Here is a 25,828-nt window from a genome sequence, read left to right as displayed (position 1 = left end):
TGTGGCAGACAACATGGCGAATCCAAATCACAAACCTCCCCCGTGTGCACCCGGCATAAAGACCTGCTTTCAGATCAGCACTATAACAAACACTCTGACAATCAACCAACCACACAAAATAACCCTTGTAGATGGACGGTGTAATAGATAATTACATTAGGTAATTGCGCACTGAAATGAATGAAGAGTTTTCAGAAAATGGAATTCTGAGCATATTCTGATCTTGATGTCCATCTGTCCTGTTTTTCTTCTTCCTAAACAGAAAATAAATATGACACACAGAGAATTCGGTTTACTCTTATTGTACTGTGTATTACAAGTGAACAGGTAGCTAAAACACTACCAAACATGCACTACTTAAATAGCAGTGTACATATTACAGGTTAAAAACAAAAGTGCTCAGACTTAATGGAACACAGAAACGGCAGCAGTTTGTATCGATCAACAAGGCACTGGGGGCATTTAGATCATCTCTCCTCCCCAGGGAGGACTTTTCTCTGAGCCTATGTAATGAATACCTTCATTGATACAGACTCTAACAGAGCAAATAATGTCAGTTAGAGCTAGAAGATTGGAAACCGTTTCACAACTTTTATCTCTGGTTTTCCTCTCGTCTCTCTAAGGCCTCAGTGGAGGTGAGCGTTGAGGTCATATTTCTCACAGAACTTGTCCGTCAGAGGGAGGCAGGTAAGCAGCTCACACCATTCACACTTGACTGGATACACATAGAAGAGCACCACAAAACTGGAGAAGATTCCCAGAAAGAGTGTGAGCGAGACCAATATCTGGCAGCGCTTGCGGTACATGTCCATTCGGCCAAAGCTGATGTAAGGCAGGAATGCGAAGGAGAGGAAGAAGCCTGAGATGAAGCCGCAAATGTGGGCGAAGTTGTCAATCCAAGGCAGCAGGCCAACGGCGAAAAGGAAGAGAACCACACACAGCAGCTTGATGAAGGCCCGCCATGGCCGCGCCAGGATCTGCCAGCTCTGGAACAGCTCTACGAACAGACAGGCAAGGATGCCAAACTGAGAGCCGGCTGGGCCGACCTGATAAAAAATAAGAGAAAGAAGTTAGGTCATTGCGTCCTTAATCACATTACACAACTCAGATTCACCCGGATGTTGAGAGTTTATGGGAATGACTGCACCTCAGCTCTGTAAGGAAGAAATATGGCACTGGCCAAGTTGCCTGTAATGCCACTGAGGATGTAGATGATGGATATTCGAAGCCACCCTGCTAATTTTTCCAAATCCCTCAGGATGGTCATTTGGAAGCACACAGACACGAGACAATGCAGAATCCTGAGTGAAAAATTAAAAAAAGTTTGCCTGAGCATGAGTTAAAATACAAATATTAAGTTGTTGAACTGCAAAACATTTAAGGTGTTGTTTTTGGAGCAGATGTCCCGCTTACCCAGCATGCAGGAAGAGAGACAGCCACAGGCGATAGAACTGATCTGGGACCTCTGGGTTCAGAAAAGGCAGCAGGCCACACACATCATCCATGCAATGCACCTGATGAGAGGCATATTTAAGAGAACTGCCACTACAGTATGTATGAGTTTAACCTCCACCTAGTGGTGGACCAACTATGATTCAGTCTCACAGACTGAGATGGAGGACTGCAGCTCTGTACTCCCTCTGCTGGTTATGTTCAGTGAGAGCTATATGTTTACAAAACAAGTACAGCATTAAGCTGTCCGAGTTGCTAACACACAGATAGCAGTAGAAGACGTGAAAATGTACCTGGGAGCAAAGCGTGGCCTCTTCATGAAAATAGCCCTGCATAAAGTCACAGTACTCTCTGGAAGTGATTTCACACCTGCAGAAAAAAAAAATCACTTTCTATAACTGTTGACATTTTATGATCTGAAAATAATGTCAGGGAGTCATGCTAAAAGCTGTATAGCCATGTAGCTCCCCCTCACCTTCCTTTGGTTCCAATGCAGCATGGCCGGCCTGTGATCACACAGTCTATGTGTGGCAGGTTTGTGTGGTTAACACTGCTGTACCTGGTGCAGATCTGAAAGAAGACAGGCAGTATCTGTAAATCACAACAATTCTGAACGATGCGTATTAAATAGCATAGCTAGCGTGGGTATAAATAATGTAAAATGTACAAATCATTTCCAGTAGAAAATAATAGCATACTAAATTCACAGGTCTTGTGACTGAGTCATACTCACTGGCCATTTGGTGATGTCATCAGGCCACTCATGAGGTGCGACCGAGGCTGGCTCCAGACAAGTCCTGATGTCATTACACAAAGCCATCAATCACATGCCTGAATCATGCTACCACTCAATTAATAATGCTTGTAATGCATTACCTTGGGTCTTGGTGACAAACTGAGCCGTACTTGAGTAATTTGCCATCTAGATATGGAACACTTGGGTGCTGAGGCCACTTTACCCAGACAGCCAATGTACTCTTAGACAGAAAGAGTGAGAGATATGTGGTATGATATAATATCAATATGATACATTAATGATAAACTGTCACAATACATGGTCATGACTTATTATGGGGATTGTAAGTAAAAAATTTTTCCTTTCTTTGTCTTTTCTATGTTAAACAATACATATTTGCTACCATTAAATAAAAATATAATTGATCTTAGGTTATAACTGGCATTTGTTATATGATATTATGATACAATATTGTTGTGAAATAATATGCATGTCGTGAAAATGTCTTTAGGTAGTGTGCTGTAATATCTGTGTCATATTGACCGCCCCAAAAGCATTTTTCAATTCTAAGCCGTATGCATTTGAATAGCCGTGTCCCACAGTGAGGGATTAAATAATGGCACTGACCGAACACTGTTCCTGAGAGGTCTGCACGCAGCCTGATTGGTCATTTCGGACACAGCAGGCTGAGTGGCGCTCCTTCTCCCTCTTCTCCTGGATCAGGTCATACACCTGCTGGTCTTGGCGCATGCACGGTGAGAATTTGGCTCCCAAATGTATCAGCGCCACCTATCAGCCAAGATGCGACACTGTAGTTAACTATTTTGTTCCCCATAACTGAGCAACAACTGGACCATTAGTGACAGAAGAAAGTAAAGGAAACCTACCGAGTTTGGTCCAACCCAGAAGTTCTCTTGCTGCACATACTTGACATTCTCATAAATGCCTTTATTTCTTAGTACCTGGAAGGTGGAAAACATGCCATAAATTGTGAATGTAATTGGAGTGAAGGAAACCGAGATATATATATATATATATATATATATATATATATATATATACACACACACACACACACACACACACACACACACACACACATATATATATATATATATATGTAATAAGCAGGTATGACTTACAGAATCTACAGTTTCATGTTGGGAGAATCCAATAGGTGCAATGCCATAGATGGAAACTGACAGGATGGTGATGAGCAAGTGGACAAATGTTATCCAATATGTGAAGAAAGGCCTACAGAGCCAAAATAAAACCAAAATCTGTCATTATATTTGTTAGTATTCGAATACACATGGAAATATGTAAATACGTAAATGAGCTGTAATATCTAACATAGTATTTTTTATTTATTTATGTGAATATCAAAGGAAGAACCAGCCTGTGGTTGTTCATGTCTTCTATCTGTCTCTTCACATAGCTGTCAATGCGTTTGCGGTACGTGCGGTTGGTCAGCCTTCCCACTATGCCCAGGCCATAAGGACGTTTCTCACGGGCAAACAGCTTTGTAACGGGCACAGTGATGCGCTGACCCCGTTTCTGGCCATTCACACTCACAACTTCCTGGCGTAAGCGCACTTTAGGTTGGACCAGAGAGCCTTCCCTGCCTTTTCTCCAGCCCCTCTCAAGTGGCCTACAGAGACAGAGATAAGGAGGATATGCAGTTGTGAGCCATACTTGGAAAACAATCAGTCTTCAGTAATAATTAGATGTCATTGTAAGGTCTCGTTTTGTAAGTGTTTAGATTCCGTGTCTTGTTTGATGGCTGACAGACAGTGTTTGAAACAATTACTATGACTAAACTTTTCACATATGCAAACAGCTGGCCATGAGTATACGCATGTGTGTGTGTGTGTGTGTGTGTGTGTGTGTGTGTGTGTTTGTGTGAAGGAGCTGGGGACTCACAGCATTAGGTGACTCCTTTCTAGCTCAGGCTTTCCCAGGGCGCTGCCTGTTAAATCTGTCTCACAGGGCACTTTGTTTGCATCATTCTCACGAATGGCGGCCTCAGAGGGCGACTCAAACACATCGTCTGCATATGTGGATAGTTCCTCGTGTACCAGTCCATCCTACACACACATATAGCTTTACCACACAGCTCTGCCACCAGGTTACTTCACAGTGTTCGTATAAGAGAACACATGTTATTCTTAAAAGCCCAATGAATTAAAATGAAGAATAATGTTTTTGTGTTTAGTGGAGAGATTTCTGAATTCCTTTTTTGGCAAGGATTTCTTTTTCAGGCAAGTAGGTGACTCCTTCAGAATTAGAAATATGGTACCCACTGAGTTACCCACTGTAATCTATAAACTATATAACAATGTGAAATGCATTTTTATTTCACAGTGTGGTGTATTTCCGGGAATGTAGTTAGTGACTCGAATGCTTAGGCCAAAGTTTGCACTCACTCATGCAAACATCTTGAAGTGTTTTTGCTGATTTTTTCCCCAGACTGTGACTCAACAGTGACCTAGTCATAAATAGTAGACTGATGAGAGGCAGGATAACTACATTCGCTGCATTTTAGGACTACAGACAAAGAACAAGACACCAACCAGACACTGATTTCAGGATGTCTTTGAAGTAACTTTGCTATCTCTCACAACCTATTTTCCACATCAGTGACCATGCCATCAAATTAGCACCTAGCATTTTTACAATTGTTTCATCACAGTTGTTTTTGTGTAGTCTAAATGTGATGCAGTTCTACCTCATTTGAAAAGCTATGCTGATCACAGACGTTTTTGATTTTTATTAATTAGAAGTGGTTAACCAGCAGTCAAATGGACACAATAAGTGTGATCTTATTTTTGTCACTTTTAGTTAGCACCATATTCGGAGACATTCTCATGACAAATAGTGGCAACGATGTGGTAACAGTTATGGGGAGATGCCACTGCCAGTCATTACGGGATCTGACGCAATCACATAGTACTAATCAGGAGAAATATGTTTTAATCGAGTTGAATTATTATTACATTGTGGCTATAGACATATTTCTCGATTAGCTATTATGTAATATTATGTATTATTAGTAAATGCTGATTAAGTGACAGAATATAGTGTCACAGCTAATTTATGATAATTTGAACAGTTGGCAGAACATGTCACCCCTTTTCATCTCCCTCCACTGGCTTCTTGTAGCTGCCCGTATCAAATTCAAGGCCTTGATGGTCACGTACAAGACCTTGTCTGGAACAACACCCCCTACCTCAACACTCTCCTGAAGGCTTATGTTCCCTCACGCAATCTGCAATTGATTAATGTAGTAGTGCCTGCTCAGCGTGGCTCAAGGTCCCTTTCCAGAACCTTCACACTATCTGTCCCTCAGTGGTGGAATGAACTTCCAACCTCAATCCCGACAGCAGAATCTGTTACTATCTTCAAAAAACAGCCAAAGACCCACGTCTTCCGTGAATACATAAATAACCCCTAAAATGCCAACCCCCACATTATCCTTAAAAAAACAAAACAAAACAAAAAACACCTACTCTGGCACTCAATTAAAAGATCTTGTATGGTTGCACTACTTCTATTGGTCTCCGTTTGATATATCGCTTTGCTTGTATTTCCTCATTTGTAAGTCGCTCTTGGATAAAAGCATCTGCTAAATGAATAAATGTAACTGTAAATGTGATAAAGTGTTAGCCTTAGTTCTGGAGTACTTTTGCATTGAATGGCCAGTGGAGGGCAGTGTAGGTACTGACTTTTTACAGAGATCGATCAATAGTGCTGTGTAGACTTGTGAAGGAAATATTGCTTTCATTCTCACCCTTCTAAAAAAGGAGGTGTCCAGTTCATCTAGGAATTCCCCTGTGTCATCTTCCATGAAGCTGTTTACAGCAAAGCTGCGTCTGTGTACTCGACGCATTGTGCCATCCTTCACAGAACGGCCCTGAAAGCACCACCATTATTATCACCACTTCCTAATCATCTTCACCACCATAATCATCTTCAAAGACAACAAAGACAAATATGGCTAAATCTGTTAAAACCCAAAGCTGTTGTTGCAGTGTGATTATATCCTTTCTACAAAATTCTTCCTGGCTATTAGCTGAGCAAACGTTCTCAAACGTTTTGCAGCAAGGGAAGCCTTAAACTATTAAGTATTTCATGGATTCCCTTAGTACAGTTTTTGAACATAATCCAACTAAAATATTAGCCATACTCAGGAATAAGATAAATTACAAATCAAATTCTATGGAACATGCTAAAAATATTTAATAATGCAAAAGTCAGGCATGGTCAGAATGTCAAAACAACACAGTGCAAATTTGTGCAATTCTTGTTACTTTTAAAAAGAGAACTCCCTGCAATTGCTGGACTGAATGCTGACTGAACTTAAGAGGAGTATTTTATTTTGCAATCTTCATATAAGTGGAAGTCAGTCATTGTTCTCACTTTCTTTAGACATATTTTGCCATTTCTTGGCTCACATACTGTATAAAACATAAATTACAAACAGTCCCACGGTTTCTTTATGTCTCTACAAAGTGGCATCTTCAGCTGAGCTTCAATAGAGCTACCTAACCCTTGCTGTATATCTGAGACACAGGGTAAGCTCTGGCTCTCACCTTCAGGAGAGCTGCGGCTGCTCTGAAGCCCATTTTGGCCACAGACTCTCTTTTGCGCCTGTGTGGCAAACGGTTGAAGCCAGAACGGGAGCTGGTGAGAGAGCACAGGGAGACAGCTCCAGGGGTGATAGGAGTTTGAGACCCATTGAAAGCATCCACATCATCCATGTTACGAAATGCTCGGCCCCGAGCCAGTGGGTCCACAATCTGCAGGGGAAGACGACATCAGTGGCATGAAACTGCATATCTTTGTATATATTTCCTGTATAAATGATAATATACTTAACCCAGGACTTGCAGTAATAATAATTAGGGGCATTGTTCATAGAAATTTATGATGTGTACATAAGCCCTTGATATATATATGTATATTTACATGTGTAAGTACTTATTCAGCTGCTTTTGTTTTTAAGTCTATTACAAAGATAATAAATTAATTATTATAATTATTATTATTATAATTTAATAAATTAAATGCTGATATAAGGACACTTTCTGACCTGATTTATATTAACCCATCAAGTGACTTTGTAGTTCAGTGTACCTATGCTGTCAAGGTCACATAATGGTCATAATGGTTTAAATAATTCAGTGTAAAAATGTCTTCTAAACTCACTTTGTGTTGACGTCAAAATAATTTTTAAAAAAAATAAAAAACCTGCTCTAAGTGCAAGTGAAGTAAAGTGAAGTTAATGTCAAGTGAAGCTTTTAAAAGTGACAGTCATCACACACACACACACACACATTATATACATATATATACACACATAAATATATATATATATATATATATATATATATATATATATATATATATATATACACACACACACATATATACATATATGTATAGTAATATGTATATTTATTAAGTAAAGTGTGGTTCATTTTGCTATTTGTGAGATTTTTCTGAAAATGTTTGACAATCTCATGACACTGTAATGACAGAGTTATGCATATTTTGCACATCCTTAAATTAAAGCAAGCGTACGTTTTGATATCTGAGGTCACATCACCACCATAATATGACTAAAACAAACCAGACCTACAAAGCCTGTTGTTATGGCATTCTAATAAATGCCAGAAAATTCATTGACACATTCATTTTCAGTAACCACTTTATCGTGGTCACAGTCATGGTGGAGCTGAAGCCTATCCTGGGAACAATGGGAATGAGTCAGGTATGCAGTGGTGCTTGAAAGTAGTTTTTTCCCCCAGAATTTTCTACATATCTGCATATTTATGACCTAAAATATCATCAGATATTCACACTAAAAGTAAAAGACGTCAAAGAGAACAGATTGTGTACAAATTGAGGAAATTCAAGACCACTGCAAGACATGTAATAGTTTGCGAGTTCACCAAGGAACCCAGGGTAACTGATAAGCAAGTAAAGGCAGGCCTCTCTCACGCTGGCTAATGTTAATGTTCACAAGTCCACCACCAGGAGAACACTGAACAACAATGGTGTGTATGGCAGGGTTGCAAGGAGAAAAACACAAAATGAACATTGCTGCCCATCTGTAGTTTGCTAAAAGATCATGTGGACAAGTCAGAAAGCTATTGGAAAAATGTTTTGTGGAGAAATGAAATCAAAATAGAACTTTCTGGTTTAAATGAGAAGAAGCGTTATGTTTGGAGAAAGGAAAACACTGCATTCCAGCATAAGAACCTTATTCCATCTGTGAAACATGATGGTGGTAGTATCATGGTTTGGGCCTGTTTTGCTGCATCTGGACCAGGAAATCCACCAGATTCACATACAATATTTTTTGCCACTGACAGACATATAATATTGGATCATTTTCCTCAATAAATAAATGGCTAAGTATACTATTTTTGTCTCATTTGTTTAATTGGGTTCTCTTTAGCTACTTTTAGGACATGTGTGAAAATCTGATGATGTTTTAAGTCATATTTATGCAGAAATGTAGAAAATTTCAAGCACCACTATATACACCATGGATGCATAACCAGTCTATTGTAGGCCACCATGCACACACACACATTCACACACTCATTCCTAGGAGCAATTTAATGTATAGCTCAATGTATTATACGTTATGCTTTCAATGTGCAGTAGTAGAACACTGTTATTTACAGTATGTGTGCTCTAAGCATGGTAGTGTAACGTAGCTGCGCATGAAGTATGCCCCCTACTATTAACAATGCCAGTATATGTACAAAAAAAAAATACAGTACCTAGTAATAATAATCATCTAACCTTCTGCATGCCATGGTGTGCTGCTGGGACATAAAGTGGTGGTGGAGTCTCTGTGCTTGTTATGGAGATGTTGTCCTGGCTGGGTAGGTCCATCTCTCGGAGCACCTGCGGTTTTAGCTTGCCATAGCGCTGGTTGCAGTGGCGCAGGCTCTTCCTCTGCCATTTCAGAGTGGTGTCGATATCCTTACTGACCCCAAACCAGTCTGCCGTACCCCTGGATAGTGAAATGCAGCCCAACAGCATAATGACTACAGTGGAATACTTGAACAGTCTCTTATTTCCTGTCATGCTAATGATCAAGAACGTCTGCTTGCATATAAGTCACATCTGTTATGAAACAAACCAAAACATTTCACTAGTCAATAACTTGCTGTTAAAACATCTGAAACATCTTTTGTGAGTTTTTGCAAGTCAAATAATGCTTATAAAAAGTGAATTATAAAACATAATTATAAACAGAAGTGATGTTCCCAAAACTGTACATGAATGAAGTTATTATATTTGGACTGACTAACCTGGGTCTCAGGAGCTCTCTCTCTCTGTATGTGTGTGTGTGTGTGTGTGTGTGTGTGTGTGTGTGTGTGTGTTTATTGTGTGTGTAAACTGGGGAGAGTGGGTGGATGTAGGGAGTGTTTAGAGTAAAGGACACTCAGTAATAACAGGCTGTGTGTCATTACAGAGTCCAGCTGGAGAAGGCTTTTTAGGGCAGAATGTAGGTGCGTGGATGGGAGCTGAGTTCATTGGTGGGATATTTTGATATTCTCAAACTCAAAACTATATACAGCAGGTATGCATTAAATCTGGTACTGTTGCATGGACACACATGATGCATGACCGCACATGGTTTATAGCTAGGGAGTATTAACCCACATGTACCCCATTCCTTAGAAAACTTTACACAAAAATGCCTGGAGAGAATTATGTCTAGAACTTAGTATTCAATTATGCAGGCATGCTATTCATTGTTAGCTTTTCCCACAAACACCCACATAAACAAGAAAAAAATGCTAATGGAATCAAATGAGATCAAATGAGAATAAAGTCAAAATAACAAAACAAAACAAAAAAGCCAAAATCAAGACATACAAACTCAGCAAACGGAAAAAGCCACATGAATCAAGTTTATTTTAAGTTTAAATCATTATAAAACAGTTGCCTCATGTCAGTGTTTACAGTAATAACCCAGCCCAGTTAGGCAAGCTTTCTAGGTCAGGTAGGTGGAGCCTATACACAAGAGGGTTTCAATGAAAAGAAAGGCTGAATGAGAAAAGAGTTTACATCATTCTACAAAAACAGTCAAGAAATCTGTACAATGCACAAAAAAAAAGAGAAAGAAAGACAAAAAAGCTTTGCTGGGAGTTTCTGCTTCAACCTACCTGTTTTGATTGGCAGATGCTAGAAATGTCATGTCTAAAGTTATACAGAGCACATGACGGCCTGGCCGAGGCTGTCATCGATCCAAGGACACTCCAAGGACGGTCACAAATTGAACAGCTCTGGCAGTGTGACAGATCATGTGTGGTGTACTTTAAAGATGGGTGCTCTCTCAGACTCTATTCCACTGCTTGGCCAGCTGACTATTACCCCTCTGTTTAGCCTTTTGTAAACACCCTCTGAAATATCAGCTTGTCTGTTAAAAAAGACAGGAAGGACATGCCTCTGCCTGCAAGCAAAGACTCCAAAAAAAAAACCTCCAAAACTAAAATACTAGGTACTGTACATTTAAACACACATGTTTGTACTGTACAACCACAAATAATTTGTCAAGCAAAGCAATAAAGTAACGCTGGACCCAAAATAATTTGAGCCTTTTCTACCGGAGGCCTTACTGTCATTAGGTCTGTGTCTGCTATGATAAAACATGGCAGTGTGGTTCAGAGATACTGACAGTTTTCAGTTCACATGACATAAAGCCAGTTAGAACAGCACTCTAGACATGTTTACACTGATATGATGAATCACATCAGTCATCAGCATTTAAACAGGTTTTGTTATCTAATTTCTCAGAGGTGTGTGTGTGCCATAGTAAGTGGATAGTAAGACATGGCAAACTCATCCAGGTTATCCTTCTTTATTCATGTCTTTGAAGGTAGGCAGACCACATGCTCTGGGACCAGTATATAATTAATCTACAATCCTGTCAAAGCCCATTGAGGCAGAGGCAAGTTATGAGGACATCTGTTTTTTTTTTTTTTTTTTACTCAAGTCATCTGGATCAGCAGTTCTCTAAATTTTTAGCTGTAATAAGGAACTCTAACCTCCTTATGATAGTAGCACAGATTTTTGTTATCATAATCCACCTATTCAAATACTAGGACTATAGGTAACGATGTAATTAAGCTTCAGATTAGGGGTATGACTATAATAACTTTGATATAAACTAAAATAGTGGTTGGTAGTAATCTCCCCCACTGTAATGACATTAAAAAAACAGACTTCCTGTGTATAGATCACAGGCACCACTTTGAGAATGATGGATTTAGACAACTTGTAAGAAACAGCTCACATAACTCAGCATGTGTAAAACATGGCTGGTTTCACACAGCTGTATTCTGAGCTGCTTAATATTTGCATGCCACATGGTTCTCACAAAGATTAATACATTTTCCACGAAGCATACCAAACAGCAGAGCTAAAAATACAACCCAGAGAACAGATGGTGATCTGGTCTACATCTCTGAATGAGCAGTGTGATAGTGAGATACACAATGAACATGAATGGGGTGACAGGCTGGACTGGAATCAATGGTGATTGGAAGGTGTGTCACCCTCCTCTTGCAGGTCGCACAAAGCGCTACAGTACCTGAGGACAATATGGGGTAGCGACTGGCGCCTGGTGGCCTCCAGCCGAGAGGAGCATTGGCCATTAACCAACACTGTGTTCATCTGCTCAAAGCGTACCCTCTTCCCTGAAGGGCTGAAAACATGACCCAGCAAGAGAAAGAAAGATGGGGAACAGAAACAAGAGAAAGAGGGAAAAGAAAAAGGACAAGAGGTTAGAGGACCAGTTTTAGAAAGGAATTAGAGATTAAAAGTTAAATGGTTACAATAGGAATATTGAAGACGTCAGAAAATATTTGAGAAAGATAGGACAGCATTAAGCAGAAAGAGGTCTTCTGCAGCAAAGAAAGGAAGAAAAGAAAAAAGAATTCAGCAAGGAAGTAAATGCTACAGCAGATGGTGACGCATGCAATGCAAATGGGGATGTGTGTGTAATCATAATTATAGTGTAAATCATAATAATGCAATTTGCAGCAGTAATTGGTCATAGAAATGGGACTGGGAACAAGATAAGAGGATGCTGTTATATTGTATATTACAGACGCAAAACAACATTAATAAACACTTCGGTGTGTTACCCTTGCAAATAAATTAAAGTAAAACAATTTCACAGAGAGAGCTAAAAAAGGACTTCTAACAAAGTGCACAAAACCTGCTCTTTCCTGACTGTTGAATTAACCGATTGATTTTATAGATCAGATGTTAAACCCTGTGGGAAATACAAACATGTTAATGTTTACCTGCATGACTCATATATGGCTAAGGATACCTCTCTGTGTGTGTGTGTGTGTGTGTGTGTGTGTGTGTGTGTGTGTGTGTGTGTGTGTGTGTGCACCGATACCTCTTGATGGTCTGTGAAAGGGAGGGTTTGCGCAGTACCGAGGGTCTTCGAGAGGCATAGGGGTCCACAATTGGGTATCTGAGCTGAATGTTCTCTGTGGGCACGCTGGCACTGCGCAGGTACAGACTGTTACGTGCCCATGGCTGGAAAAAAGAACAGAACCCTGACATCCCATACAAAAAAGGCAATGCACTGAATACATATATTCTTTTTAGATTTGAGGGGGAAAAAAAATATATAGTCTGTGTGTGACTGCTACAGGATCGGGTATATGCATGTTAACCTTACGCATTGAAACTTGTGTAAAAGTCACAGCCAGACAACATATTCACAGAACCAAGAAGGCAGAGGTCCTATTATCTGTCAGAAGACATTTTGATTTGTTCTGTTTGACCAGAGCTGAAAGAAATAGTCCTGAGGTTTTCATACTGCTGAATAAAATACAAAAAAGATTCAAAAACAACTGACACCGAGAAGCAGCATTTGAATGATGGTCTATTAGTCTATTGCAAAGACACAGTTCACTAAAAAGTAGCTGTCTTATATTGCAGGGCAAGTTATCAGTACCATAATGTAATTTAATATTTTGTCCAAGTAATCTATGAATAATGAATCCTCCAGCGAAGTAATTACTCTGTAAGTGTGTGTACTGTAAATATTAATTACATCAATAAATTGCAGAGATACTGCTTTGTGTCTAAAAAACTTCCGTTTCTGTTCTCAGTACCTGTATGAAGTTGTTTAGCTCCTCCGTGGGGCCCTGTGTGCTGGGGATATCCAGATAATGCCATGGTGGCTTCTTCCGCTGCTGACTGCTGCTCTCCTCATCAGCTTCAGCCATGCTCATCTCCCCTCCCCTCGTCTGCCAGCTGGAGGTAGAGAGCAACAGGGAAATGCTCATTGTACGTGCAAAGCACTTACAGCACATGCAAATATGGGTGACCAATAGGGATGGGCGTTATGGACTTAAAACTATATCACGATATTTTCTGGCATTTATTGCGATAACGATATCAGTGGCGATATAAATACAGTACCATTCAACACTGTTTTTGGCTACAAGTTACAGCTGCATGCAGTCTTGAGAGCCTCAGAAACACAAACATTGACCTAAAAGTAAAACTGATTTTATGCAAGCAAACCAGTTCCAGATTGTAGATGTAGCTCCTTGTTTAGTGATAAACTCCTTCTCAGCTTCACGTCCATCTTCTGCCATACTTGTTTTTGCTCTGCACATGAGCTGCGAATGGGTCGCACACCGTCACACACAGAAATATGTCATCGACTATGGCTTTATCATTATTATTGCGGGAAGACTAATTCTTATTGTTGGGAGAATTTCCACCGGTATATCGCAAACGGTAAGATATCGCCCATCCCTCTCTAACTTGGAGCAGTTAAAATCCATCCATCAATATATAAGTGATGTAAATAGTTTGGAAAAATTGCAGATGCACATGCACGCAGTGAAATGAAATGTAATGATAATAGAACATAATTTTGGTTTCAGGGTTTCTAACAACTAGGCATCTCTCAACACTTCCACTAGAGGGTACTGATATATCAGCACTCCTTACAGATATGTCACAGATCTTCAAGTCTCCTATTAATATGGTTACAAACGTAAAGAGTAATCTGTATGGACATACGCTAGCAGTGTCAAACTAAGATTAATTAATGTATGTGAAATAACTGCGAATATCCTACTTCTTAAAAGAGTCACATCCATTTGTTGTTAACAAGAATAATAGGCGTGCCATATTCATTTTTGGCCCCGAATGTTTAATGAACTGGCTCACACTGCCTTGAACCATTTTTGTTTCCTAGTCTCTTTTTGGAGTCAGCATCTTACCCCGATCGTCATCGTCGATTATGATCAGCTTTACGCTTTTCTGCGAGCCAAAAACAGTTGAATCACTCGTGCATTTACAAGCTCAGCCACCATGTATTCAGCAAACTGAAAACAATAAAACCTTGCTTGATTGACACATCCTCTGTGCAGTCAAAGAACAATATGTGAATGACTCATTATGATGCATTTCACATATTTGCTCTACGTCAGATTTTCGTCATTTTGAGAAAACCCACTGACATGTCAAAATAGCACACCAGACCCAAGACATATACATCAAGCATCATAATGAACAAAAGAGCATTTCATAAAATGCCAGACACACTATGTAATGGCCACTCAGGCTCTCCTGTCCTGCTCAATAGGCCAGAAATTGTACTTGTATGTACAGTGATGAGAGACACACTCAGAGAACAGTCAGTGTCATACAAGGCATGATAAATGGGATGGCAGATGGAGGTTTTTCCTCCCAGCAGACACAGTTATTGACACACAGATCAAGAGTGTTATAGAAAATGGGTCTTCCAGCCCTTCTCGGAGCTGTTCAGAGGCGATTAAAACCATTCTTCATAAAGAAGTTAATATAATAGTGCTATTTCTATATTTTCCAATCATATAGAAGTGCATTGTCCAAATCAGAGGCCCAGTTTCAAATTCAAACGAACAGTCTGGCTAGGAAATGGGAGGAAAAGAAATGCACAATTTGTGCTATTGTTACTGGAACTATTGTCTTGCATTTAAATAATTTGGTCCAAGAACCAAAAGTCCAAGCAACTCAGCCAAAGCCAACATGCTATGTGCTATTCAACACCAACTGGTTCACCAGCCAGTCTTCCTGACTACCACAAGCTATTTCAAGTCTTTTGGATAATGGACCATGGCACCAGCCACATGGAAGGATAGGACGGCATAAAATGTCCTCTTACCAGCTTTGGTTTGATGTAAATGCATATTTTTGAGGCATATTTTCAAAGGAATAAGAAACCAAACTACTTGAAAAAAATTTAAAAAACAAATCTTGAAATAGCATCCCTTGGCAACAATCTCACCACATCCTACTGCAAACCACATTTCCCCCACAATGAAACTTGGTGCTTTAGGGAATGACCTTTTCTTGATTGTGGCTATAAATAACTGACAAAAGCACACTTTCAAAGTGCACTTTCTTTTTGTAAAGTAAAGTAATATACTGTATAATAATCCATGATCAGTTTCACCGCTGCACTTGCTGGTGGATCTCAGATTTCCAGCACAAAGTACACTCTCTCGGTAGCGCGCATGATTAATTGCCACTGTACAGGATCTTTATATTTGTGCACACAAATATGGACTTTTACCCAGAAATCTGATCAGCCTGTATTTTACATATTTTCTGATCAGCTCCACTGACATACTTCGTTCCATTGACGCTGATCACAGACATGAACATATGACACAAATTAAGATGGTGATTTGATGCATTAAAATGGATTGTTTAATCTATTAAAATGGACAAAATGGAAAAAAGGATTGAGACATTCCTAATTTTTGCCATAGTGTTACTTAAAACTAACCAAACAAACAAACCAACCCAAAGGAATACTTAAAGCAATAACACAGCAAGGCAGAAGACATCTCTAGACATTTCCCATATTTTAACTATTTTCTAATAAGTGAGAGGTATGAGTTTCTTCCTCACCAGTTAACACTCAAAATAATGTAGACTAGCATCATTTCAACATGACTTCAGCTCATACTATACTTTATTGCTTGACCCTCCCCATCAAACATATTTTTATTTATGAATATGAAACAATTACACAACTAAAAGTTTAATTTTCCAGCACTCAGTACTCAGTCATACAGTAGTGCCTCATATTGACCAGAATGTTTATACAGCACTAAGAAGTTATATTCACAAGTAGACCAACACTAGTGATGGCGTAGCAGAAGACTCTGTATAATGTCAAAGGTTAATGACATCTTGTACTTCAGTTCCCTTTGAAGCATCTAGATGTGCACTAGTGCATACTCCATAATAATCACTCTGTCATAATACTGGCATGCCTTCTGTCATGATGTGTGACAATCCTTCCTGATGGAGGAGCTCTATGCTGTGTTGTAATGGAGGCCAGTGTTTTTACTAAGGCCAGATGTTGTGGTGAGATGTTGGGTCTGTGTGTTTAAATGGGAATTTAGGGAGCGTGGGAGCAGATGTCCTTGGTTTCTGGACAGTGATAGATGACCTCAGTTGGCAAACACTTCCTTCCTGTGAGCAGTGTGCACCTCTGCCTGTGCTCCTCCTCCTCATCAGTCTGAACTGTGACCAACACCAAAAGGAATATTGTATTTAACCCAGAAACGGCCTCTGAATATGTGATTTTGAAATGTTTCAGATTCATGTTCAGATAGGTTTCTGTTCTTGCAGGCAGTCCAATCTTTGAGTTATCTTAAAAATATTACTTCCATGAACAATAACCCATGACTAACAGTGTCTGCTGTCTGTGGCAGATACAGTTCGGTTAATTCAGCTAATGTTCACAGCAAACGTCAGAATGGAGATAAAATGTGAACTCTGTGATCTTGACTGTGATATGGTTATTGCACTTGCTGGCCACTTTAATAGAAACACCTGTACACCTAATAATTCATGCAATTATCCAATAGGCCAATCATGTGGTAGCAGCACAGAGCATAAAATAATGCAGATACGGTTCAGTTAATGTTCACATCAAACATGAGAATGGAGATCAAAGGCGAACTCAGTGACTTTCACTGTGGCATGGTTGTTGGTGGTTCCAGACAGGCTGGTTCTAGTATTTCATAAAAAAGGTTTTCTGGAATTTCCATGCACAGTCTCTAGAGTTTACACAGAATGGTTTATTAAACCACTCTAGTGAGTGGCAGTGCTGTGGGCAGAAATGTCTTGTTGAGGCAAGAGGTCAGTGTAGAAATTGCCAGAGTGGTTTGAGTTGACAGGAAGTGTACAGTAACTCAAATAACCACTCTTTAAAACCATGATGAGCAAAAGAACATCTCAGAACATTCAACACACTAAATCCTGAGGTGGATGAGCTACAACATTGTATTCCACTTCTGTCAGCCAATACAGAAAGCTGAGGCTAAATTAGGCACAGGCTCACCATAATAGACAGTTGAAGATTGAAAAAAAAGTTCAGGTGAAGTTTTTCCAATCTGTCCAGTTTTGATGAGCCTGTGCCCAGCCTGTGACTGTGATAATGCCTTTAAAATGTCCTCTAATACTTTATAAAGGTTTATAAAGTTTAGGCAATGCATATGAATCTGCTTTGAAGGCCCAATGTAGGTAAATGTTATATAAAACGCTATAGACTATTGCTAGCTTCAAAATTTGGCAGAAGAACATTCCTCAAACTTTCATTGCAACTCAGTCTCACAGAAACAATGTTCACATGCAACTCATCTGCAGCACCTTCTACACGTTGAATAGCAACATTCTGGCACAAGGATACATTGCATAGCATACATTTAAATAGCGTATGGTAGAGGTTGGCACAGAACATCCCATACAGAGCGTTCAAGTGAAAATTTGACGTTTCTATTCAACATACGCTTGTGCCAGAACGTTGAAATTCAATGTATAATGTTGCTGCAGATAAATTGCATGTGAATGTTTTTTTTCTGTGAGACTGGGTTGCTAATCTGAGACTGTGAAGTACTGAACCACCCGGTGTCAGTTTCACACCTGACCACAATGGCTTTCATATAAAGACTCATGCAGTATTAGAAGGTTACTGGAATTTCAGAGTGCAGTGGTGCTGCTGCTCTCCTGCCTTGGTCAATTGTGTTGCAAACAAGCTCTTTCTCATCAAGTTAAAAATTACTGCACTTTAAGCTCCTGTTGAAAACTCTGCTGTATGAAACTGCCATCTAACGGTCCTATTTGCATCATTTAATGCTTAAAATATGATAGTATTCACTTATTCACTAGAATGTCCTTTGATCCAAAATAAAAGATGAATTATTCTCCACACAAACTATAAGCCATCTCTTATTCTAAATAATTTAGATTAAATAGATATCTACTATTTCTGCTATATGACTGATATTACAGTATACCTGTTGTTTGGAAGGTTTGACCATTTGATGCCAAACATGACGCTACAATGTATTTCACCTTTCCGCTCACCACTGTGTTGTGACAAGTTAAAATATTATTTATACAACCTATTAAGTCCTTCCGCATGAAGGAACTGACTTCTGACATTCGGCGTATATAAATGAACACTACTGGAGAGGTGATTTATGACAATAACCAGCTACTGACACTTGATAATGATATGATATGATAATGATAATGACACAGTTGGCTGCATGTTGAGCTACTTGTAAAAAAAATAAAATCCAGGAACCAATAAAGTGGGCGCTGAAATTTTCATCTGCTTGTTAGTCTGGGCACACAGCCTGGCAGAGTGCTGTACACACATGCTAGGAACTGCTTCACATACTTTAACACAGGCAGAATCGTTCTACATCATTTCAACCCTTTTTCTTCCAGTCTACTGATAGTGGGACTGAGCAGATTGGTCAGTTTGCTCTTGCCGAGCTGCTCGATTCAGACGGTCTGCTGATAGCATTTATTTATCACACCAGTTGAGTTTGACTACCTCAGAAAAATGCACACTGACTAAACACTGTAATTTCCAAGAGGACATTGCATTGTTGCAGCAACGACTCCTGATATTACCTCCTATCTGATCGGCTGTAATACGAGTCTTCCAAAACAGATGAGAAGATGCACTGAATTAACAGAACTATACATTTACATAAGAAATGGGAACAATATATCAATACTGCTAGACCCAGAGGCATTGAGAGGTGTCATGGCTAACCTCCAGGTCCATCTCCTCACTTGCTGACAAGTGTCTCATTGTTTCACTGGCAAGCAGCCACTTCTCAGTTGGAGGAAACTGTGAGGAGTGTCTGAATCGTATGCCTAAACAACATGTGATCTCCATTTAAATACTTTCCAGCACAATGGCTGCCTGGAGCACTCAGCGTTAAAGAGCCACACTGTGTGGGCTATCTGTACTTGATTGTGGGATATTAGCCACCCAGCACTGTTCACTGTTGAAAATGTCAGCTGTCTGAATTACTGGGTACTTGCTTCAGCCTAAAGAGGAACCCTAGCTCCACACATCCAGAGTAATGAAATGTGCTGCAAAATAAGTGTGGAAAACTCTTAAGGCTCTTTCAGTGATATAACTTTCAAAGCCAGAAGGCAAAATGAAGTGAATATATTTCTCTGCCAATGAACTTCAAAGAGCAAAGAGATCTTCAGCAGATGGACAGAAAGTCTGTCAACCATATCCAAAACAATGAGCTGGTAACCACATATCCACTAAAGCTGTTATAGTTTTGTTATAGTTAGCGAACTATCAGGTGATTTGCAGTCAGTAATATAACAGTTTATAGTTTCCTTCTCAGATGGAACTGCAAACACTAACGCACTATAATTCAAAAACCGAATTTATCCAAAACTAAAAGCCACATTTGAATGAATAGAAGGTATCAGAGTGTGTAAAAACATTTCTCACATCAGAATGAAATAAAATCTGGATTATTAACATTGGTGGAACAGCCAGAAATTACCAACAGTTAGAGAATCTTAAAAGAATATGTGAGCCTTAAACCAGTCTCTACTTCTGCATAACCAATGGATGCAAGTCATTATAGTATAGAAGCTTACCGAAATGTTTCTCATCAGAAATCTATAATCTATAAATACTGTAAAAACAAAGCAAAACAATTAAATGAGTTGCTGGTCGCAGGTCCTTTTAATATCCATTAACAAGCATTCAGCCTTTGACTGAATGTCACAAGCCAGCAAGTAAGACCAAACAAATGCCGTGTCAATGTTGCGTCAATCAATTTCATTCACTGATTCACTGGTTCATTCATTCTTCCATCCTCAGCAGCCACTCCATCCTGGTCAGGGATGTGGCCACCCACTAACACCACACACCAGGCCATCATAGGGCACCCCCCCACACACAAACATACACAAACACACACACACACACTGCTGTCAGCTAATACTTTGCAATATATCAAAATCCCTGCCTCTCTTAATCCATAGTGGTTGGAAATAAATATTCTTGGTCACACATGATTTACACTGAATGTCTGTCATGGTACATTTCACAGAGGAAGCAGGTTCACATCAGAAGAGAACAGACAGATCTTCCATCTTTAGGACTGCAGATGGGCTAAGTCTGTGTCTCTGTGTAGCTATTCAAGAGCTGTGGAGTGTTTCACGTTATTGTCTGGGAAAGAGCGCCTTCCACAATGGAGCTCTTTATGAAGCATCTTCAAGCTGTGAAATTCACTTCCTCTGCTGGCTAGCACTGTATAAAATTTCATTTTTAATTGAGCCCAGATGTGGCTCTGATGAAAGAGGGAAATTGCCATTAAAAACAATATTCCACATGATTATGCTAATTAAGGACTATGGAAGGTAGATCCTAATATTTCATGTGCAAATAAGATGGCCTGAAGACCCACTTTGTCCCTCATTCATATGTGAATGATGTTAAATTTTTAATGTGTTAAAATTTCCTTACAGAGAGTTACATGTAAGATAATGCAAAAAAAACAACAACAAAAAAAACAAAGCCATTTATTCATTAATAATGAAGCTTGTTATAACAGCCTTTCCTGTAATGTACTGATTCAATAAAGGAAGTCACAACACGTATAAAAAAAACGTGAGTGAATTCACCTGAAGCAAAGGTTGGGCTTTACCTCTGAACATGCCTTTTTGTTCACTGTGTTTTAACGACCAGTCTATTCTTATCCTTCTTACAGTCATTTAATTCCACAATTTAAACTAAAGACGCACATGAACAAAATTCTTGCAGTTTTACTAAATATGCATTCAACATATACTTCTAAGCAAAGTAAGTTGTGATCATCAATACCTTCTCCCTTCCACACATATGAATGTGAATACGCCTTTCGTGTGGTTGTCTGTCACATGGTGCTCCAGGACATAAATCTGGTACAGACTCTCTCTGCTCTAGACAGATCATGCTAGATACAGAGATAATCAAAAACCCTGTTTAAGGATTACCTCAGTTCCTGTTCATTGCCAGCCAATGACCATACAGCGACAATAAATACCTCCTCCTAAAATCTGAACCACTATGGTGGATGTGATGCTCCAAATGATGTCTGTTTGTCTGTTTGTGTGTGTGTGTGTGTGTGTGTGTGTGTGTGTGTGTGTGTGTGTATAAATGTGTGTCTTTTCACACATGGCTGCTCCAAAGAAGCTTCCCAAATAATAAGCATTTCATTTACAGCACTGTTAGGAGCATGTCAAGACTTGATTCTCCCTCTTCTCTCCCTGGAGCTGAAAGAGATAAAACTGACATACAGCACACAACAATCTCACCCACCACAGCCCCAGCAAAAACAGCATGACAGAAGTCGCGGCACAGTAGTTGATGGTATGTGTACATGTGGGTGACATTTAAAAAGAGCAATTTAAAAAGACATTTAAAAAGAGCAAAAAGAGAGACAAAGAGGTAGGAATAAAAATGCATCATTAAATGAAATGAAGGAAACTAGACATACTGCAGAGCACCCTCATATTCATTTTTATTCAATCAAATTCATCTCAAGTGTCACCTATTTTTCCACTAGTGTTAATAACTCTGCACCCCCTCGCTTTAAAAAAAAAAAAAAAATTATGTTTAATACCATGACATAATACAGCATGCCATGGAAAGAACTTGGTTACTGTAAACAGATGAAACATTTTATTAAGGTTTTTACAGCATATTTTTTTAAGTTAACCTTTATTTTGGTAAAGCTTTCAAAAACAGTCGCACAGTGCTGGCGTGGAGGATAATGAAAGAGACTGCTTTTTAAAAAATACATGCAATGCCATGGAAACACAGTTGCAGAGCTACCTATTGAGTGACTATGTGGCCTGGCATAAAACATAAGCCCAGACTACACCCACATAAAGGAGTGAGCAATCACAAAACAGTCTTCTCTCTTCTCAAGCTTTCCCAATGCTTACATTACAATGCCTTCCGATGTTTAGTACCGTTTGTAACTACAGCTATCCAACGTGTGATATGGGTCTGAACTAGTTCACATAGCTTTAAGATAACTTTAAGATACTATGGATATATGACCATGACTACTGATCCACCATGTTTTTACAAAAGAAAAAGATGAGAATGGACTATGTAAAATGCTATGTTTTTATTCAGAGCATTACCAGAATGAAAGAGGAAGATGCTGCACTGGTAGTAACCCAATATTGTGTGCGACCACAAATGGAGGCAGTGGTGTGAGAACGGAGAGTTTCATTGAACACTCAGAGGAGACAGCCAGACCCTAAAAAATGTCATAATAAAACACTTATTCCCACAAAACTGTTGCTGGGGCAAGTCATTCCGTCAAACTAAAAGAGATTACGCCGTGTACTGGGTAAAAATAAGGCTCCACCTTATGATAAATCTACAAAAGTAGCACTAAAGCCCTTGTCCAAAAAGTGCAAATGGAATCAATGAGAAAAAGCAGAACTGTGTCAAGGTCAGATATTCTAGAGGAAAAGTATATCAAAACATAGAAAGAAAAGCAGCTCAAAAAGGTCATTCCTTCAGCATAGGAGAATACAATACCCTCGTGATGCATGTATTTTAAATGCTGAACATGGCATAGTATTAAATATAGCAGCATGAAATCCAACATCCAAGAGAAAATCATCATCTTATTTGGATTTGTATTAGTTATATTCAGCTGTTAATTGCACAAGTGAAACAACACTGGAAGGCAGGTCCTCAGCATTAAAACATCAAGGGAGCAAGGAGACCAATTCAGACAACAGAACATTCAACTTTCATATTCTTGACCAGGCATTTCATGATAAAGCAGAGTGAACGCATCAATAAGAATGCATTTGCTTTTTGCCAAGCTGCATTCTGATCTGCACTCTACACATCTGCCCACAAGATGTTATTTTCAGGTGGGTAACATTTTTTAAAAAGCATTCCATGCTCATCCCAAGTAAATTTTTCAATAGACGTTAATCCCTTTCCACACACTCCCAAAAGAAACATTCCACCTGTCCCTACCTCTCTGAGTAACTCGTCTCTGGAACCTCTTCAAGTTATCTGGCCAGTGTCATCAGTCACAGAGGCAAAATGCTACAGCTCTGATTCAGGTTTATATGTTATGATACATTGACTTCTATAGATTTCTATGGTTTCTATGGTAATGCTTCTATGGAAATGTACCTCAGTGCTCTCTGGCACTGCTAAAGGGTAAATTCTGACTGAAAAAATGGGCTATAATTTATAACCAAACACCTACAAGGTAGACGTGTAATCCCCAGCAAAGCTACTGCACCTGAAACATTTATACTAGGACCACACACACATGACCATGTCAGTGCCATTTCTGGGCTGATAATAATCCACCACCAGATTAACACTCAATTAGAAGTAATCCTAAAATGGTACCTTCCCCATTGATAGACAACTGATAGACACAGTAAGAAATGGGCTAGAGTAAGTGATGTATACGTGACTGATTGGCTAATAAGCGCGGCTGAATGGGCTTCTGGTTGGCCCAACAGAAAAGTGTTCAGCCTATCATTGGGAGTTTGAATCCTGATGATGCCTGGGAGTCAAGAGAGCAAATTTGGCAGTGCTTTCTGGGTGAGAGAGATGTCACACTCTCTGTCCCCTGTCAACCACAGCAACACTAGCACACACTAGTGCCGATGAGTGTCTGTAATCTCATGTATGCGTATGAAGGCAGATAGCACTATCCTCCAATTGCGTTACACTACCATGCAGCATAAGCAGCAGTTCAAAAAGATATGGTTGGCTGGCTTCACCTGTCTCAGAGGAAGCATGTGTTAGTCTTCACTCTCCATGGTTGGTAGTTGTTGTATGATAGGGAGAGGAGGCGGGTGGGTGGATGGGGATTGGCAGATTAACAAATTGAGGAGAGAAACAGGAAAGAAAACAAAAAGGCGGGTATACCTAGTAAAGCGGCAAACTACTAAGTAAAGCACACATATAGTAAGGAAAATATTCTATAGTTATATATATATATATATATATATATATATATATATATATATATATATATATATATCGTTATAAAATATTCTATAGTTAATCAATAACATTTGTTTTGCTATAGAACCATTCCTTTAGCATTTTTACAGAAGTGAATATAATTTTGTGTATCTACTGTACACATTAAAAAAGTACTAAACCGTACCTTTCCTTGTCAGAAGGGTGGTTCCTTCTAGAGCACTTCTGTACCCTCGGTATGTAGTACACCTTTAAAGCTTCATACCACAAGCCCAAAGCGCACCCACATATTTGAGTTATATTTATAATATTATTGGCGTACTAGTTTGACATACACTACGATAGTATCCTGGGAGTTATTGATTGCTTGATTACTGTCTTGCCCTGAAACTGAACACCGTGTAGGAAAATCCCTACAGAATAATCCTAGCCTAGTTAAAGCAACTATATACATTATGTAGATGTATATGTTCAGCAGGCGGATTACAGATAACGCTTCTCTCATCAGCAGCCCGCAGATGTGGAGCGACGTCTGCTAGTCCCAGATCATATTATGCATATGATAAAACATATCAATATTCAAATATATTATCAGTTGCAAGAAGCTCTGACGATGCACCGAGCAGCTCTTTGGAGCTGTAGATGATTGCCTCTGAAATTTGCCATGTGAGTGTTTTGTAAAGTGATGCACTACTTACTTTCTCTGATGTTTCAGCTCTCGGGTCCGCTCATTCACCCCGCTGTAGATGGCTGCCGGGAAATAAACGCCTGTAGGCTTTCAGTCTTCGCAAATCGGTTATCTTCGGAACAAACTATATGATGGACGCGTTCAAGAACCGAAAGCAGTGTTATATCGTCCCTGTGTCTACATCTCCGTTGGGCGGTGAGTTTCACGGACTGTGGGCTGAAAGTGATTCACTCTGACTAAACCTCTCCACAAACACCGGTGTGGGCGGAGCCCAAACGTAGTCACGTCACAACTCACACGCGCCGTCCGCGAGCGCAAACACGCGACCACAAGTTTTTCTCGTCTACAAGTAAACAATTCACCGCCCAACGGAGATGTGGACAAGCGGCTATGGCAAATGGACCATGTGCACCAGAGGAACTCAGCAAAAGTTGTGAAGCAAGAACTTGCACTGTTATCTTGCTCGACATCTCTGCTGAAACTGGAATAAAATGAAGTCAATCCGAAAAGGAAAAACATCACACATCCAGGAACAAAGCTGCCATCCCTTTGTACATAGACTACTGTTTACATAGCCTACTCA

General features: G+C 39.5%; 1 protein-coding gene across 2 annotated transcripts; it reads right to left on the bottom strand.

The window, feature by feature from the left end:
* Positions 1 to 286: 286 nt before the first annotated feature.
* rhbdf1b (rhomboid 5 homolog 1b (Drosophila)) lies at positions 287 to 25,828 on the bottom strand. Of its 2 annotated transcripts, XM_017484433.3 has the most exons (18): positions 25,256 to 25,828; positions 13,354 to 13,495; positions 12,627 to 12,769; positions 9,005 to 9,218; positions 6,781 to 6,987; positions 5,979 to 6,101; positions 4,112 to 4,275; positions 3,588 to 3,839; positions 3,331 to 3,442; positions 3,076 to 3,150; positions 2,816 to 2,977; positions 2,329 to 2,429; positions 2,186 to 2,249; positions 1,928 to 2,022; positions 1,746 to 1,821; positions 1,414 to 1,514; positions 1,148 to 1,301; positions 287 to 1,046 (listed from the first exon to the last, which is right to left on the bottom strand). In XM_017484433.3, the coding sequence occupies exons 2-18, from the start codon at positions 13,471 to 13,473 to the stop codon at positions 627 to 629; spliced, it is 2,583 nt and encodes an 860-aa protein (XP_017339922.1). In that variant the 5' UTR covers positions 13,474 to 13,495; positions 25,256 to 25,828; the 3' UTR covers positions 287 to 626. The 2 variants fall into 2 exon arrangements, with proteins under 2 accessions (XP_017339922.1, XP_047015386.1); XM_047159430.2 differs by lacking the exons at positions 12,627 to 12,769; positions 13,354 to 13,495; positions 25,256 to 25,828 and adding an exon at positions 9,520 to 11,714.

The sequence above is a fragment of the Ictalurus punctatus genome, chromosome 13 (assembly GCF_001660625.3).
Source record: "Ictalurus punctatus breed USDA103 chromosome 13, Coco_2.0, whole genome shotgun sequence".
Lineage (NCBI taxonomy): Eukaryota > Metazoa > Chordata > Actinopteri > Siluriformes > Ictaluridae > Ictalurus > Ictalurus punctatus.
Note: the sequence above shows the minus strand (reverse complement) of the source record. Positions and strands in the feature narration are given on the sequence as shown.

Excerpts from the sequence above, each read along its gene's own strand:
- rhbdf1b (XM_017484433.3), bottom strand. The coding sequence starts at position 13,473 with ATGAGCATGGCTGAAGCTGATGAGGAGAGCAGCAGTCAGCAGCGGAAG. Across the intron at positions 2,978-3,075 it reads TCTGGGTTGGACCAAACTCG|GTGGCGCTGATACATTTGGG; the intron begins GTAGGTTTCCTT and ends CTTGGCTGATAG. Across the intron at positions 1,515-1,745 it reads AGGCCACGCTTTGCTCCCAG|GTGCATTGCATGGATGATGT; the intron begins GTACATTTTCAC and ends GCCTCTCATCAG.